Source organism: Lissotriton helveticus, chromosome 8 (assembly GCF_964261635.1).
Source record: "Lissotriton helveticus chromosome 8, aLisHel1.1, whole genome shotgun sequence".
Lineage (NCBI taxonomy): Eukaryota > Metazoa > Chordata > Amphibia > Caudata > Salamandridae > Lissotriton > Lissotriton helveticus.
In genome coordinates this window covers 1,298,016,919-1,298,035,351 of record NC_136069.1, presented here as the reverse complement: position 1 = coordinate 1,298,035,351, position 18,433 = coordinate 1,298,016,919, and the positions used below count along the sequence as shown (strand labels likewise).

Below are 18,433 nucleotides of genomic sequence, written 5' to 3'. Positions count from 1 at the left end.
CTCTTTCTCCGTAAATACCTTTACTACCACCTTCCAACAATGCCCCTCATCCCTCTATCACCCCCCTATTGACCTCCTCCTCGGATTTCCTCATTGCCTCACGCCACAAGTGCCCCTCATATCCCCATAGCCCCTCTCCTTCATGACCTCCTCCTCGAAGACCAGTACCCCTTATCTCTGTAGCCCCTCCCTCTCATGACCTCCTCCTCTGACTCCCTCACTAGCACCCTCCACCAGTGCCCCTCATCTCTCCCTAGCTCCCCCCACCCCATGACCTCTTCCTCTGATTCCCTCACTGTCATCCTCCACCAGTGACCCTCATCGCTCCATAGCCCCTCCCACTACCTCCTCCTCGGATTCCCTCACTGCCACCCTCCAACAGTGCCCCTCATCTTTACGTAGCCCCTCATGCGCATTTCATTTGTTGTATAGCGCTACTCATATCAGTGTAGTGTGTGTCAGTACTTTACATCACACACACATTATACAGAGACAATGAATCATACAAGTATGTAAATCAGCCTATAGGGAATGTTACATAAGCAAACGAGGATTACAAGGTGTATGAATCACATGTCATCCATACTGGTGGGCAGTATATTTTAAAAAGGTTTGGTATGGGGAAACACAACCTTAGGATTTAAAGTGTTCCATTGGGGTCAGATTAACTGATAAAAATGTACATCTGCCCAAACATACTCATTTTAGCAACATTAGAATAATGAAAGACTGAGGAAGTTCTAACTATATCACAAAAAGCAAAGTTCTAACTATACCATTCATGTTTGTAGGCAGCTCTTCGATGACAGTTCATAGGTCACTGTCCTATGATATGATTGTAACTTCTGAACTGCAAGTAACACAAGGATCTCTGTGACAAAGGCAGTAACCCACTGAGCTATCCACTTAAAATACAGTTGATCTGTATTTAAAAACTACTAACAGACAAATGATTGCCCTCCAGCAGGATCATTAATCACCAGCGTTATCTGAGCATTTTGTATCGTCTTATTGTTGTCCTGCATTGGCCACAATATTGATAAAAATTGTTTAAATGTGGCACACACGAAGTATGTGTCCTGCTGGGCCAGTGAAGATTTTAAAAAGAAAAAAATGTAGTAACACATTCTCTTACCTACTCCATTAGTCAAACTTTGTGTCACAGCCTGGTGTGATAAGCCACTGCAGGGGTTCGGAAAGGTGACTAAGAATAAACAAACTTATTTTCTCCTGTGCTGCATAGAAAAAGAAATATCAAAGCAGCAGGACAGTAGACAACGGTTACCGAAGGTTACCGACGTCAAAGAAAGGATTTGTCACCTTTCGCCTTAAAGAGATGAAGGGGAGAAAAAATAAACAAAGCCTCATTAACATGTTAATGGTCTTTAAAGACCTATTAAGTACTCGGGTGGGGGGCTGCGATAATCTCTAAAACTGTCTCTGTGTGCGCGCCCGGGAATCTGTCTCGCCCCGGGCTGGCACACACGACCTGTGCGTTGCACGCCTGCCTTCAAGCCCTCACTGCTGAGGGCCAAGGCTCCTGTTTGGGTGGGCCAGGCTCATGTTTGGGTGGGCCTGGCCCACCCGGCCCACCCGCTAGAACCGGGCCTGGTTCCTGTGCACATCTCATTTCCTTTCATTCTATTTGCTTGGTCCTGATAATTTGAACTCTCTCCCAGGGCTCTCTGCGGTATAACATCTAGAACAGGAAACCAAGATTTCCCCAAGCACACACCTTATTGAACATGGATAACATGGAACGGGGATAACACAATTCTTGGCTTTACCCCTCACAAATGAAGACTAAGCCAAGCATACATATTTAGATACGCAAGTGTTCCTGAGAATACATAGCAATCATAAAGTTACGCTCGTTCTTGGTTTGCCCGGTACTCGACGTCAAAGGAAACAAGTCTGAAAGCACGACGTGTAAAGCGTCGTGCTTTCAGACTTGTTTCATTTCTTTTCTAAATACAGCATGGCTGGGTGCCGATTGTGGGTCATTGTGAAAATATTCCTGTTAATTGCAGCGCATGACGGGCGCTGTGATTAACAGGAATACTTTCCCAAAGGCCTCAGGCAACCGGTAAATTGCCGTTTTTCGCCGCTCGTATTTTAAAAGTGGGCGGCGGCAAGAACGTGTGCGCGCTTCACACGAGACACTGCGCGCTCGGTGCCTTAAAGGTGCACGGGTGCGCAGCCGCGCACGTTAGGAGGAACACTGGTCCCAAGATGCCTGGCAATCCTTCCTGGTTGAAGTGTTGGCAGCTATTCAAATTTCAGTAGGGTTTCGGTAGTATCTATATTTATAAATTTAAATATCTCTGAAACTGCAGAGTGGATGTACACCATATCACAAAAAACACGCTTTCTGGACCATACAACTAGCTTTCTGCCAAATTTGGAGTAATTTAGTTCAGTGGTTCGGACTGTGGTTGTGTTAAAAAAAGGAAAAATCCACGTAGACATGACATGGGGAAAACGTGTTTCGGGACCCCCTCTATTTTCTCTGCCCCAGCTTGATGGACCACCCCGAAACGTTCAACACAGCAGCTGATCCAAAAAGGGACGTTTTATGAAAATTTTGTGAAGATTGGTCAAGCGGTGCCAAAGTGTATGGCAAAACGAAAAACGTTTTTCCTATGGAAACTGTGTTCCTAACTATAACTACCGACGGCCGACCCCCAGTAGGGGAGGTGGGAGGGAGGTGAATGTGTGTGTGTGTCTGTCTGCCTATCTCTCTGGCTGTATGGTAAGCATGAGAAACAACAGACATTATAAAAAAATACTGTGCCTATAGTTGTTCACCAGGAGGTATTATCCATTAGATGGAGAGACTACTGGACAATACAATGTGGCAATTGGCTCATTTTATAGCGCGTCTAGATCACTCTTTCCCAACTTGTGGGTCGCAATTCATTGGTGGGTTGTGAGTTCATTTTTGGAGGGTTGCAAAAGTCAGAGCAATAAATAGAGATGTGACAGAGCTCAAATAGCAGACTGATTTAATGCAAAGTGAGAAGAGATTTTAAAGTGAATTATGTGGCAATGTAGGATGTTGCTTTTTTGCAACATTTAAAAATCTGTAAATGAACTGTATGCATCCATCAGTCAAGTAGGTTTAAAGAGATCAAAAAGGCTCAAGACACTTGGGGATGGACAAAGGATAAATATTCACACAAATCTGGTTCCCACAGATTATTATTTTTGGGCTTATAGGTTTATCAGTAGAACTGTATATCTGTTCAAACGTAGTGCCCATTTTAATGGAAAATGTGCTATCTGTAAATCACGATGAGCTACCACGCAATGCTTTAGTTACATAAAAAAATAACACTGCCTCATGTCAATCAAAGGTAGATGGACTGTGAAAGTTGGTTGGACTAAAAAGTGAGTGGCAGTTCTAAAATGTTTAGGAACCACTGGTCTAGATCATTTTAGCATGTGCCTGCTTCCTGGGAGCGCAGGTACAATGGTATTATATGGAGAAGGGAAGCTATCCAGTTAGGTTCAGTAAGGGATAGGGGGTATATCCCTAGTGCCCTTCGATTTGAGTGTAAAACTTGGAAAGAACTATCACTGCCCTCCGCTGACAAAACCACCAAATTTATATTAGCTGAAGATGTCTGTAAATCTGGATATTTTGTCCCACTGTGTTCGCTGGCTGTGCAACACTGAATCAGTGAGGCAAGTCGGCGGGATCACGTTTATAGGAAGCAGGCTCCCAAGAAAATCCAGTCTGACTTGCCTATCTGTAATGAGTAGTGTGGTCTAGAAATTAATTAAATCAGGCATTGGACTATGGTGCTTGGATCAGTGACACATGGCACAATTTGCAGTAGACCTTGGCATGCCCCAACCCAGTTTACCCCAGCCGAAAGCCTGCAGCTCACCGCATAACAAAGCCCATCATTCTTTTAACACCATGTCATTCCAATCTGGATCACTTCTGGTACTGCAGCAAGAGTATGCAGTGTAACAAACCACAACCCTGCCAATGTACACCCTAGTTACCTGCTGACACAACTGATCACACCCACGTCCTGTAAACATATTTTCTTCATTAACAAGCAATTGCAAAATCTTACTTTGGGTTGAAGCTTGAACCATTCATCCGCTCGGTTTTCGAAGTTCCAGGAGTCGAGGGCAATTTCCACCTCCCCTAAGAAGCTGTTGCGGCCAAACCGGTCATTGTGCCAGACAGTGAGCTGCAGAGTTCTGGTCTCCAACTGAGTGTGGCTGATGACATACTGTGAAATAAGAGGGGATCAAAATGTGTTTTTTTTTATTGAGAAGATAATGAAATGTTAGTGAAAAACCAAGAGATAAACCGAGGTGAACACATTTCTTTAATGGCAAGAATTGTTTCTGTTGCACCCCTCACTACAAGCTACAATCCAGCAAATTATGTAATTACAGAACATGTAGGGAACGTCAGAGGTTTCTTGTCTAGCTCTTGGAAAGTACTTTTATTTAGAAACATGTATTAATAACTCCTGGAGATCCCATGGTGACAATTACGGAATATATATTACAAATTTAAACATATGGAAGCAGAGCATGTGCTGGTTTTCGTGGGTGTGTGGAAGTTTCAGTTCCAAAAAACTAACTATGAGGACTGGTTTAAAGTATGCCCCCGTCCCCATAACGTGTAAACAATTACCAAGTACATTATGCAACTTGTATAAAAATATGTGCTGGGGATGGTAGTAAAATGTTTCTGTTAGAAATGGGATTTCTGGTTGGCTAGGGATTGCGCCTAAGCCAGGCAGAAACCACCACTCTAGTCAGGGCAAGGGAGTTACACACCGGAGATAACCCCTGCTCACCCCCTTGGTAGCTTGGCACAAGCAGTCAGGCTTATCTCAGAGACAATGTGTACAGAGCTTATGCAACACACACAGCAGCAACACACTAGGCACACTACAAAGGAAACTCCACACAACGTTATATCAAAAATAGCCTTGTATTCTAATATACACGGTGCCAACTGGCACCAGGCAATATTCACAGGGGATTATATAAAGGACCTGGCGAAATCGGGCCACGGTCGGAACCATCAGAACAGGTAAGTAAATATAAAACACAACCAGTAACTACTGGTACAATAATGACCTCAGCATTATTTCATCAGGCATAAAACACATTAGGCCCAAACCTCCTAAGCATTAATACATTACACATTAGGTATCACCAGCATAAGCACATTATGTCTGAATCACAATTAGGCCAGAACATTGCGCATAAATATCCTAAGCATAAACAAGGTACGCACTCACTGTAGGCATGAACACTTATGCATTGGTCATCACGATAGGGCCTGGCGCCCTACCAACACTCTCAACTGACCCCCAGGCCAACTGGCCTTTTCTAGGGCTCCAATGCTCTATGTCCAGCAAAGTCAGGGCTCTGAGGGGGACATTGCAAAGGGCCCCCTGGCTGCCTCAGCAGCAAACACAAAGTGTGCACTGCGCTGGGGCCTGGGGTGCTTCTCACCCCTTTTCTCATTGACAAAAATGCCCCCAAACATCGCAGCTGCCCTCTGTCAGGCGGGGCAGCTGTGGAAATGAGGCCTGGCACAACTGTGCCCCTTCGGCCCCTCTGGGACTCTGAAAATGATTTGGCCTAAACGTCGCAGCTGCCCACTGTCTGGCAGGGCAGCTGTTGCACAAGTGGCCACTGGCACTAACTGTACCTGGGGCGGAGCCCCAACAAATGCCACGTTACATCTCCACCGTTGGGGTGGCCCGCTCTCCTCCGGGACCGCTCAAGCACCGACAATGTGCCTCGCGCTGCCCCCAGCCTCTCCTCCCACGCCACCACTCACCGGGCTCTCTGCTGCGAAGGTCCCTGGCGCCTGGGATCGTCATGGACTCTTTGCCTCAATCGGATCAGGCTGTTTGGGGAGACCGCAGTCGAGCCCCATCTCCTGCCGTCAATCTCTGGAGGGATCCGGGTGCTGGTGAGCCGGCGCACAGCTCCGGTCCCATCGATGCAGGCCCGCGGGGTTTCCTCTGTTCCACACGGGGAGAACCCACCCACAACCAGGTGAGCGCCTGACTTCCTGGCCGGCTGGATGCTTTTCTGGGTCACTGCTCATGGAGCGGTGGCCCCTCGGCAACACGCAAATGCGGGGTGGGCACCCGACTCAGAACAAAGCTCAATTGCAGGGTTGACACCCACCTCCAAACAAAACGCAGATGCAGGGTGGGCACCAACAGTCAAATCCACTCACAAAGCAGGGTATACTCCCACCGGCAAGGCTGCACGAACACGGGGTGGGCTCCCAACACTCAACGCAGCATAAATATCCAAAAGCACAACGCAATGCGGGGTAGGCTCCCGCTCCCCTTCAGCAGCGGCAGTGCGGGGTGGGCTCCTGCTCTGCTGCAGAAGCGCCAAAAATTCTGGGGGATCCCATGTCACAGCCCAGTGCTGCAGATCAAAAACAGAAGCACTCTCCTCAGCAGTAGGAAGGTAGCACTCCACGAGGTGCTAGGTCCAAGGCAAAGGTCAGGGGGCACAAAGCTGGGCTCAGGCAGGCCAGCACACAGGGCCCTCCAGCAGCATCAGAACCAGCTCAAAATCATTGGGTCACAGCCCCTATCTTTATACCACTTTTGCCCTTTGTCTGCAAAGCACAGGGCTTGGGGAAACCAGTTCCAACTGGTTCTGGAGCACTCTGTTTACCAGGTTCCTCTTCCCTATTGTTAGGTGGGGGCTCGTCATCAGACATACCACAGGGGGGCGGAGCCAGCATTCACTAGTACAGGCACCATCCTATTCAGGGACCAGGGACTTCTCCTCCCACCCCTTCAAATGCAGATGTCCCATTTATCCTAGCGCTGACTCACCCTGCCCCTGCTGGAGCCACACACACCTCCCAGCCACTGTCACTCAAAAGCCAGACATGCAATTCACATCAGGCAGGCAGACACATATCACACAGAAATGCCAACTTCTAAAAGTGGCATTTCTAAAATAGTTATAATAAATCTGCGCACACCATTGCGTAGCATTTATTATTACTATTTCAAACATACCAAACTTGACCACGCTGCTCCTCTCATATCAGAAACTACCACTGAAACAATGATTAGGGAATCCCCAATGCATTTCTATGGGGGGGGCAGCCCCACAGTAGTGAGAAACCAAAATGGCTGTTTGTCACTACCAGGATATGTCACACACTTAAGGTACATGTCCTATCTTTTACCTACAATGCACCCTGCCCATAGGGCTGCTAGGGCCTACCTTAGGGGTGGCTGACAGGTAATAAAAGGGGTGTCACAGACATGGCACACACTTTAGAGCAGCAGTAACACTGCTCGCACAGGCCCTGCAATGGCAGAGGCCTGGGATAGGTTTGAAAGGCTACTTTGGTGGGTAGCGCAATCAGCGCTGCAAGCCCACCAGTAGCATTTAATTTACCAGCCCTGGGTATCTGAGATGCCACTTTACAAGGGACTGACAGGTAAATCAAATAAGCCAAACAGGTGTAGACCAATCTTACCATATTGAACACAGAGAGCGCACACACTTTACACTGGACAGCAGTGCTAAAGTGCCCAGGTCCTAAAACCACCAACACCATGTCAGAAAATAAACTAGGAGAAAGGCAAAAAGTTTAGGGATGACCCTGCAAAAAGGGCCAAGTCCAACAGTTTCTTATGAACATGTAGTGAGAACTGCTGAATGCCAGTGTTGCCAGATATCGAGGCTACCTAGTCTCAGTGGCGGCTGGTATCTATGAGGGTTGGTGAGACGGGCAAATGAGTGGTGGGTAAATAATGAAATAAAATCCACTTACCTGCAGCACATCCTCCTCCTCACTGCACCTCTTCTTCCTGCAGTCTGATGTTCAGCTCGGGCCCCATCGAAGTACCTTAACCAATCCTGGTGCCACTCTCATGCTGCATGAGAGCAGCACCAGGTTTGGAGGGAGCAGCTGCTCTCAGTGCTCCAAAGGGCACTGAAGCCCTGCACTTGCTCTAACCCAGCTGTTTTAAGACAGGTGGGTTAGTGGGCTCCAAGTGCGCCATTTTGGCTGGCCGTTGCAAGTCGGCCAGCCAAAGGGACATGCGCACTTTGAAATGAAGTACCCGTTGGCCCACCTTTCTCCCTGCTGCTGCTTTCAGTAAGCCCCGCCGGTCCTGACTCATGGTTGTGGCCGGGCAGATAAAAAATAAAATGTTAATAAATTAACTTTTATTACCATTTTATTTGTCATCTCTGGGGTTTTGGGGTATTTTGGTTAGTGGGGCGACGCTCTTCCACTCTCATGGAGGAGCCTCCCCTGCTTAGTTTTGATACCAATTCTTGCCTCTTTCTTCCACCAACCTACAATTGCTGTCTCTTTATCTTAATCTTGCAGGTTAATTTTAATCCATGCTTTGTTTTGCTGTGATTGTTTTTCCTATCAATTGCTTTTTCTTTCTTTCTCCCCTTTCTATCTGAAGCTCTCTTTTAATGCTGATCAAAGTCTGATGATGAAAATAACTCCAGATCCCCGGCAGCCACCTGCACAAATTAAGCAGCACAATTACTTAACGTGTACCACTTCTTGTACAGAAACATTTACTTTTATCCGATTTGTTATCTTCCTGTTAATTGTAGTGAACATGGATTCTACAACAGTACATGCACGCTCAACTTAAGTCAAATTCCTCTCATAGTGGCTACTAGTTGCAAATAGATTCTTTAAAGGAGCCATCCAGTGAAGAGAATAAAATAGTTAATAGATGCCTTTACCAATTTCGCATCACTTACAATCACCAACAAACTAGAATTCTAGAATTTTGCTTTGTTTGATGACATCTGTTTTGGTTTTGAGACACACTGGGGCATATGTACAAGCCCCTATCGCAACAACACGTCACCTATATTGAAGATTGTGGTGACGATAGGGGCTGCGCCTTATGTACAAGGCAGCATGCCACTTAACATGACTTAATGCTGCCTTGTACATAAGGCCCCCTTTCACGCTATGGTTACCGTGAAAGAGGTGGGCAGTGGGTGTTGCGGTGTGAGTTCCACCACAACACCCATTCATTTTGACGCTGCCCCCTATGTACAAGGTTGGCGTACATAAGAGGCAGCACCAAAATAAAGACCAGATAAAAACTGGTCTTAAGTTGGCGAAACGAGGAGAAATGCATTATTTCTCCTTTGTTTTTGCTTTTCCATGTGTGATGCCTAGTGCAACTCGGGTCATTGTCAGGGAATGTTGTTTGAACTTCCGAACCACTGATGGAATTAGTGGGGGAGGTGGAAAAGCACAAGCACATTTTCCTGACCAGTTCATCCATAGCACATTGCCTTTGGACAATGGCTGGGGATACCTGGACGCAAAGTTTGGGCATTTTGCGTTGAGGTGTATGCCGAACAGGTCTATTTCTGGGTAGCACCACATTTGGAAGGATGGGAGGAGAACTTGAGGATGTAGTTCCCATTCGTGGATCTGTTGTCTTTGACGACTGAGCAGATCTGCAGTTTGGCCCATCCCCCGATGCTTTGAGCTACTTGTGAAAGCTGTAGAGAGTGTGTGGCCCCCTATTTCTGTATGTAGTACATTGCTGTCATGTTTTGTGTACGAACTAGTGACACAAAAAGGATGTACAAAGTTCCCCAAACAATGGCCAAATGTACCAAGGTCCCCCACAGATGCCACCGCCTTGGCAATACCCCTTTTACCCTCAAGGCCCCCCCCAATTCTATCCAATCAACCCACCTTTTTTAGGCAGAGGCTGGGGCAGAGGAAGAGGGCGAAAGCGAGGAGGGCAAAAAACTGTTCAATGGCAAGATCAACCAACTGCGCAGACAGTGGTGGAGACCAGGAGCACAACCAGAGGCAGGAGAGTCTGATTGTAAATCTGTCTAGCAGAACACTTAACACGCTGGAGACAAATATCCTTGAGAAAGGACTAGGCTTTGTGTACACTCCAATACCTGACAGCTTCACTGAAGTGTGTGAAGTAAAACAATTTTTCAGGAAGGTACGCCTACGATCCTTCTTTGCAGATAAACCTGAGCAGGACAAAACGGACACTGGTTTACGCAAACCATCTACCTTTACTCCATCAGACTCGATGGTCCCCCCTGAGATACTAGCTTTTGAGAAGGCAGTACTTAGGAGCTTGGACGACAAACCCAATACTACCTCTTACAAAAATTTGACAACAGCTGAGAAACAAGCTGTCGTAGAACTTGGGAATGACACCAGCATAGTGATCAAACAGGCAGACAAAGGTGGGGCCACTGTGATCCGGAACTATACTGATTATGACACCGAATGCAAACGTCAACTCTCTAACATCACTCATTACAGACCACTCACCACAGACCCCACTAAACGACTCAGGACTACAATCACGAGTCTTGTCTTAGAGGGCGAGACAAACGAGTGGCTCTCCAAAAATGAAGCTGCATTTTTAGTCACCACAGACCCGGTCATCCTGTACTTTTACACTCTCCCCAAAATCCACAAAGGTGTTACTCCAGTCCCTGGGAGACCAATCGTCTCTGGCATAGGCTCTCTGCTTGAGCCCTTGTCAAAATTCTGTGACTCTTTCCTCCAACCAGTGGTGAAGAAAATTCCATCTTTTTTACAAGACACACGAGATGTCCTCCGCCTTATTGAATCCTTTGAGGGGAGGGGTAATGTGGACCTCCTCCTCACGATGGATGTTGAGGCGCTGTACACCAACATCCCCCAACAAGCCACCCTGGAGGCAGTGGAATCCACCCTGCTTTTGGAAGATTGGTCCTCTCCAACCCCAGTTTCATTCATTATGGCATGCGCTTCCCTGGCATTAACAGAAAATTTCTTTCAATATGGTTCCCAACTATACCATCAGATCCAGGGGACTTTCATGGGTTCTACATTTGCTCCAAGCCTGGCATGTATTTACATGGCAACCTTTGAGGAAAGTGTCATCAAATCTGCGCTCAACCCCTACCGTGATAACATCACCCTATGGCGCAGGTATTGTGATGTATTCCTATAGGTTCTGAATCGATCCCCCTATTCCTGACCCTATTCTGGTTAAACAAACCAACAAGTTAACTAGCAGTCAGCCCATGAGGCAGAAAACCCCCATGATGCAGATACCGTTATCTGACGCAGTCACACTACGGCACAGGAACGTGTTATCTGATTAGGTCATAACGCTTGCGATCTAATTAGACAAGCGATATTCCTCCAGCCCCTGATAAGGCATACGGAGTTCTCATAACAAATCAAACCTATGACAACCTGGGCAAAACCCTGCGGCCATTGTTTTGATTTCACCGAGAACTTCAGCAAAAGAATGTGCTAACGAGCAAGTCGTATGACATCCTTATTGACGTATCTATGTCCATCCTTACGTCAATCTCGGCACCTTAAAGGTATAAATATTACCGATATTGCCCTATGCAAACACACGCGGTGGTGACGAGACGGAGCAGCCATACTTGCCGAAGCGAAGAGCAGAGCAGACCCCGCTGGCGCAGCCCCGCCTTCCTGACGCGCTGAGAACGAGACGCGCTGCTTTCTCCTGCCGAGAAATCCAGCACCGGCGCTTCCGGGTAGCCCTCGCAGGCAGCCTGGAATATCGAGACCAGAGAGAGAGATACCATCCCTCATTCATCCTTAATTCCAGGTACAGAACTGAATAACCCCTCGCAGAGAAATTCTTTAGTTATTCACTTGGCAAAAACAAACTTAACTTAAACTGTAACTTTCTATTCCCGCCCACGTATTAGGCTTAGGTCAGGTACACGGGGTAGGCGTATTTAGAAACACCAGTTGAGTACGTTTAGTCAAATGTATATGTGTATGTAATATATTTTATTCATTTTAAAACATCTTATGGCTTAGAAACCAAATCAATGTTTTTACAGTATTATTTTATACTTCTGCTTTTAATGTATGCACTTTACTTAACTATAAGTATTGCAATAATATCGATCCATTTCTCTTGTATGAGAAAAGAGACTGATCAATAAATAACACCTTTTTATTGAACACGCCCGTCTCTTCCTTTTTTCTACAATCTGATGAGACTAAGAATGCACGTACTGACTGAGTAAAATAAATTGCCTTTTGTTCACACGACTCTCGAGATACACTCTTGATTAGGGGAGAGCAAAGTTGTCATGTTCTATGGTTGTCAGAAACTAAATCCCTTCTTGTCTAATCAGGGAAGTTAATTCTTTCCTGAACATTCGAGAAAGTTTCTAGTGAACTCTGAGCTAGCTGGCAAACCCAAAACTTTAAGTCTAATATCGACAGTAGTAGACCTAGTTAACGTCTGGTCTAGGCCTTTACTATTGAAGGTATTATTCCAATGCGCAGAGCCTATTGGGATAATAGGAACTACACTACATGGCGCCCAACGTGTTTGGAAAGGGCGATAAAACTAACGTAAGACATTTAAAGTAACTCAGTCGTGCTTTCTCACTCAGACCCCTTTCTCCCATAATACTCCAAAGACGTCTGGAGTGGGTGAAAGGTAAATATCCGCCAAACCTCACAGGAGGAAACTCCTATGTATGGTGCTTGGTATAGTCAACGTTGAAGGATACACTGTTCCAAAAATATTGTGCATCTAATCTTTGTTTCCATAAGAAACCTGATCTGCAAACAAAAGAAATAACCATCCTGTCAGTAAAATGGTAGACAGTGATGAAGAAAGAGAGGCAGTTAGATTAGCAACTGAACTCGCAGCAGCTGATGCTACCATGCAGGAAGCAGACCAGGATATAATACTCATCCCGGTCATTAAAAGGAAATCTATAACCATAAAACTTATAGAAAATGGACTGACACCTAGAGGTGGTACAGTCACATTCGTAATTGAGGCACACGAATATCGGCAGACAGAGGAATACTATTCATGGATAAATTTTCCAGCAGCAAATCCTGTAACAAAGTACTTCCACTATTACAAAATAGAGGAACCTCCTGAAACGTACACTCCTTTCGAGGAGGTGGAAGTACCACTCAAATTTCAAGAGCACCTGCTCTTATTTGATGGCGCCCTAAAACATAATAATCACATCACCAGGCTCGGTCCTTTAGGTAGACCAGGAGCAACGTGGCCGGTCCTAGCCGGATACACACCACATCCAGACATCGACGGGATGTCTGCAGCTAACCTGTTAACACAGCTAAAACAATTAATAAAAATACATAGACAATTAGTCCAGTATGTGATGCGGACTTCAACAATTCAGCCAGTGATTAAACTCCCACAGCTGACCCCTCACCAGGGGAACACAAATAAAATTACACCACAGAACATCCAGTCCTGCCTAGGTAAAGTACCGGCTAAACGGGAACAAATACCATTCTGGTTGGCACAGAAAATCACCCAAATAGAGGCGGTGTTTCCAGACACCACCCCGCTAGAAAAGCACAGGATTCTGACTATCTGTCTTCCAATGGGAATCGCACCACACATTGAGGACTGTGACACTTGGGGTACAGTCTTTGCTTCCATCTACACAAAAACGCACGGTGTTCCATCCATTTCGGTAATACCAGATGTGCTAAAACAAATTCAAGACAAATACGGTCCAGAACCCGCTTTAACTCTTGGTATGAAATTACTAAAAGACTTCAAGCAGGTCTCGGCTATATTATTAGCCAACATAAAGGGAGAAGCAGCAAACGTGGCGATCCGCCAGAGGTTAAAGGAAACAGATATAGCAGACCAACCAGCTGAAATTGCCAGAATCATAGAAAAATCCTATGAGGAACTAGGTAGAGATAGTTTAGGTGGAATACCAGTAAAACCACAACTGATTGAAAGTCCTGAAAAAATATTTTTTAATAATAACTCAACATCACAGAAAAAGAGCTGGGATGGAAACAAACAATCCAATCCCAAAGAAAAGAAATTCCAGTCCAGAGGAAGGTCTCCTATGCGAAGAGAGAAATCTCCGAACCAAAGACACAGGTCACCCCAGAGTGACCCCTCTGGGAAAAGATATAACCTTAGAAACAGGGATAATATAAAAAAGCCTGATAGATATCAAGACATTGATACACGTCCCTCTCAATCTTTTCAGACTTCCTCGCAGAAATCGGAAAGAAGAGGACGATCAGAACAAAGAGAAGAGCACGCCAAGTCCAAAGACAAGGAACCTGCTCAGCTAAAAAAGAAATTACAATTTCCAAAGAAGAAGGTAGCCAGCATTAAAATAGTTAACAATGCCGAGAATTCTGAGGACACAACTGAAAAACGGGGAATGGGCTCAGACAATGCTAGACAGCGCAGCAGAAGTGAGCATAGCTCGCAAAGTCCTTATGAATCATCTGGAGACAGTGGACACGAATGAATATCTTCAAGTGGAAACTGCAGACACCAGAGTTAGCAAACCTCACAAAATATACGAAATAACATTGCGTATAGAGGGGGATAAGACTAGAAAAATAAGGGGACTATTTTGGGATAATCTCTCCAAGGGCTATGATATCCTTCTAGCTGAAAAAGACTGGCCACCAGAGTTTGTCAGGGATTGCCCTCATGGCGAAGAAATAATTATGCCTGCCTTCTCAAATCATATCCCAATTCACTTGCTAGAAAGTGGGCAGTGGCTCTAGCTCCTGCTTTATATAAAAATCACGTGGGATGGGATGAGGACTCTCCTCCTCACAAAATCCAGTTAAAATCACAACCTACTGCACAAAGGCAGTACCCAATTAAGCAAGAAGCTAAAAAACAGGTAAAAGAAATACTAGATCAGCTAGAATACCAGGGGGTGATTGAAACTTGCACCTCACAAATGAACAACCCTTTGTTTCCGGTCTCCAAACCAGACAATTCATATCGTCTAGTTTTGGATTACCGACACCTTAACACATGTTGCAAAACTTTTGCAGTGCAAAATTCGCATAGTGCTGCACTAATGAATAACATAGTGCGCAAAAAATACAAAACAACATTAGACATCTCTAATGGATTCTTTTGTCAAAACATAGCACCAGAGAGCAGATATTTGTCTGCGTTCTCAATAAATGGCACTCAAAAACAATTCTGTCGTTTAGCCCAGGGGTACAAGAACAGCCCGGGGGTATTCTCAGCGAGAGTAACAGAATTACTACAAATATATGATGATGAAGCATTATCTTATGTCGACGACATTTACTTAACAGATGATGACTTGGAGACTCACTTGAAGAGAGTGAACACCATAATACTTGGGTTCGCAGCAGAGGGTTACAAATTCAACTTTCAAAAATCCAGAATTGCCCATCTGACAGTCCTGTTCTTAGGATATGAATTATCAAGTGAAGGCAAAAGCCTGGCTGACAATTTCCTAGAGAAATGTGCCGTAATCCAAGCACCTAGAACACTAAAAAACCTACAGTCGATTCTAGGCTTCCTAAATTTCGGAAGAACATACATTGCAAATTACGCAGAAAGGGTCAAACCCCTTCATGATCTGATAAAACCAGATTTTAAAAGATCCAATTGGACTCAAATACACACAGAAATTCTGAGATCCTTATAAACAGACATGCTAAATAAAACAAAATTAGAAACACGTGATAACACACGCAATCTTGTGATTCGAGTCATCCCAGGGAGATGCGGATTCACATACCTGACCTCTAATGAGGGAGAAAAGGTACCAATTGCATTCAAATCACACTTGTACACTAAGGCTGAAATGAAATTTAGCCCTACGGAAAAAATTCTAACTGCAACACAGACAGCTATAGCAAAAGAACGAGCCCTGGCACAAGGTAAACGAATAATAATCGTGACACCGATACCAGCCCTAGAGGCGGTAACAAAGGCAAGCATTCCAAATGCTAAAGCGCTCCATCCGAGATGGATACAATGGGCTAATTCTCTTGCTGCAACGGACGTGGCATACGAATTTGATCCTAACTTAAAAACACAAGAATTTCTCCAATATGAATTTGAATGTCCTCCGCCGACCGAAATTCTGCCTCTAGATCATTACGGCTGTATAATATATACAGAAGGATCAGCACAACCCGCAGTCGGGGGTAAACAAGCTTATAGTGCTGCGTGCGCGATTGTTAAAGGTCGCTGGCACGAAGGGAAATTTAAACCAACCCTCACTAAAACGCAATCTCTAGGAGATTGCACAGCTCAGCGAGCTGAACTACTGGCATTCAAGATGGCGCTTGAAAATACCGATCGAGAATTCCCCATGCTCATAGTGTGCGATTCGTATTATTGCGTTCAGTCTTATAATGAATACTTGCAGATCTGGCTTCAAAATGGTTTTAAGGATGCAAAAGGAGGCACAATCAAGCATAAAATGCTCTGGGAACAAATAGTTCTTTTACAAAAAGAACTACCAAAGACTCACGTGATACACACACTGAGTCATCAACGTGATGGCGTTCACGTTGCAGGGAATTCATTGGCTGATGAGGCCGCGAAAGCAGCTGTGCAAACAGCTTCCGTAGCTGCCATCACCCGGTCAAAAACAAAAATAGAAAGCGAAATATTACAAGCTGTCAGCGCTTCAGAAAAGGATTCGATAGAAACACTCCCGAAAGGCTTTCCAGTAAAATACTCATACATAACTGATGCAAACAATGTTCCTTTTGCTCGAATCCCTGGAGTGGGGGATAGGGCAATTCCAAACATGGAACATAGGTTAGGACTAATAATAGCGGCACACGAAGGGCTTGCTTCCATCCATGCTGGCGTCTCAGCCACAGTATCATTATTAAAACAGAGATACTGGTGGCCACAAATGAGAAGACAAACAAGGAACTATGTTCTAGAATGTGAAATATGTCAAAAAATGAAAGTATCAACGTGAGACGTCCAGCTCAGACGCCCCTTCTAATCTCGGATAAACCATTAGCCTGTGTTTATCTAGATCACTGCGGTCCCTTACAAAGGGACGGTAACTATAAATATATCTTGGTCGCAGTGGATTCATGCACGAGATTCATATGGATGTGGCCCCAGCGAACGGCTGACGCCAGAACTGTTATAAAAGATTTGCGAGTCTTTATCGGCACATACGCAATTGGCATGCTGCATTCGGACCACGGTCCTGCTTTTAGCTCTAGAGCTTATAAGGAGGCCATGGTCAGCATGGGCGTGGCATTGCGGTACTCTTGTCCATTTCACCCTGAGGGGAACGGAATTGTTGAAAGAAAAAACCGTGACATAAAGCAATCTATAACGACAAAGGTATTAGGTTCGGGAGCTGGGTGGGTCAAACATCTAATAAGTGTCCAACGTAGTCTAAATAACTTGCCAAGAAATTCTCTGAAGGGATTCAGTGCGTACGAATTATTATTTGGAACTAGGATGTTGATCTCTGACATTGATAGTCAGACTTCAGTGGTGAAAGAAAAAAGCTTTGACATCAAAGACCGTTTGGCTATTTTGCAGGACTTAAACAAAACAAGAAAAGACCTAAGCAACATAAAGTTGAAACAACAGCCAACAACCACTGAAGAACCACCACCTGTCCCAGCAAGACCTGTCTGGATTCCAAAAGTCGGGGATCTAGTCAGGGAAAAGATCGCGGTAAAGAAGGAATTTGGGCCTTCTTACAGAAAAGCAGTTCCTGTCTTGTCTATCAACGGGACAAGATCAGTTGTACTACCACCACTTGCTGGTAAAAAGGAGAACCGAGTTGTATCCATCGACCTGGTTAAACCACAATCATGTGGCCGATAACAAACAGTAGGCCAAGTGGACTCCCAATAAGTAGCCGAACACCAAGGTTTGCTACCAGTACAGAGGTCCTAACGAAGAGGCTCATCACAATCGAAACGCCTACAGAAGAACAACAAGGACTATGCAACAATGCAATAGAACTTAGACCTCTGAAAACCCAAATAAAAACTTTTAGCAGAGACACACCAATCTACAATGAAGTACCAAATGATAATGCAAGAAACATTAATCCTGAAGCAATTGGAACTATTGACAGAACTGCATCCGGCTACTTCATAAACTTCGATGATTCCTCTGAAGGCTTCAGTGAATCAAAGACACAGCCATCATCAAAAACCTTTAAAGATAAAGCTAAAGAACTTTTGAAACAACTGAAAGAAACATATCTGATTTCTCCATGGATCGAATTTTGCGTGGGTTTTGGTGCATTTATCCTCATACTTTGGCTCATCATGGTACTTACTTTGGGACGCTTCATTGAGGGAAAATATGCTAAAATGGACACAGCAAGTCAGAAAATCAACTTGATCCTCAAACCACACACATCTTCACACGTCGAGAAAAGAGAACTTTCTTCAGTCAACTTCACAGCCAATCCGATACCGGGTGGGGTAGCCTGGGACAACACTGACTATGAAATTTATGGTCCGGTCGAAATCCTGAAATATCCACACCAAATTAAGATCTCATTGAGTGACTTTGCAAAACCAAGCTCATTTGCTGATGATTGGGACTTCGAAAGCATTAATAATATGATGTCT

General features: G+C 44.9%; 1 protein-coding gene across 1 annotated transcript in view; it reads right to left on the bottom strand.

Moving 5' to 3' along the window:
* The window catches only part of SYTL5 (synaptotagmin like 5), a 684,371-nt gene that overhangs the window by 65,878 nt on the left and 600,060 nt on the right, over positions 1–18,433 (bottom strand). Inside the window, exon 14 of the mRNA XM_078658261.1 lies at positions 4,089–4,250. Coding sequence (XP_078514387.1) covers positions 4,089–4,250 — 162 coding nt within the window. The remainder of the gene's footprint in view (positions 1–4,088; positions 4,251–18,433) is intronic.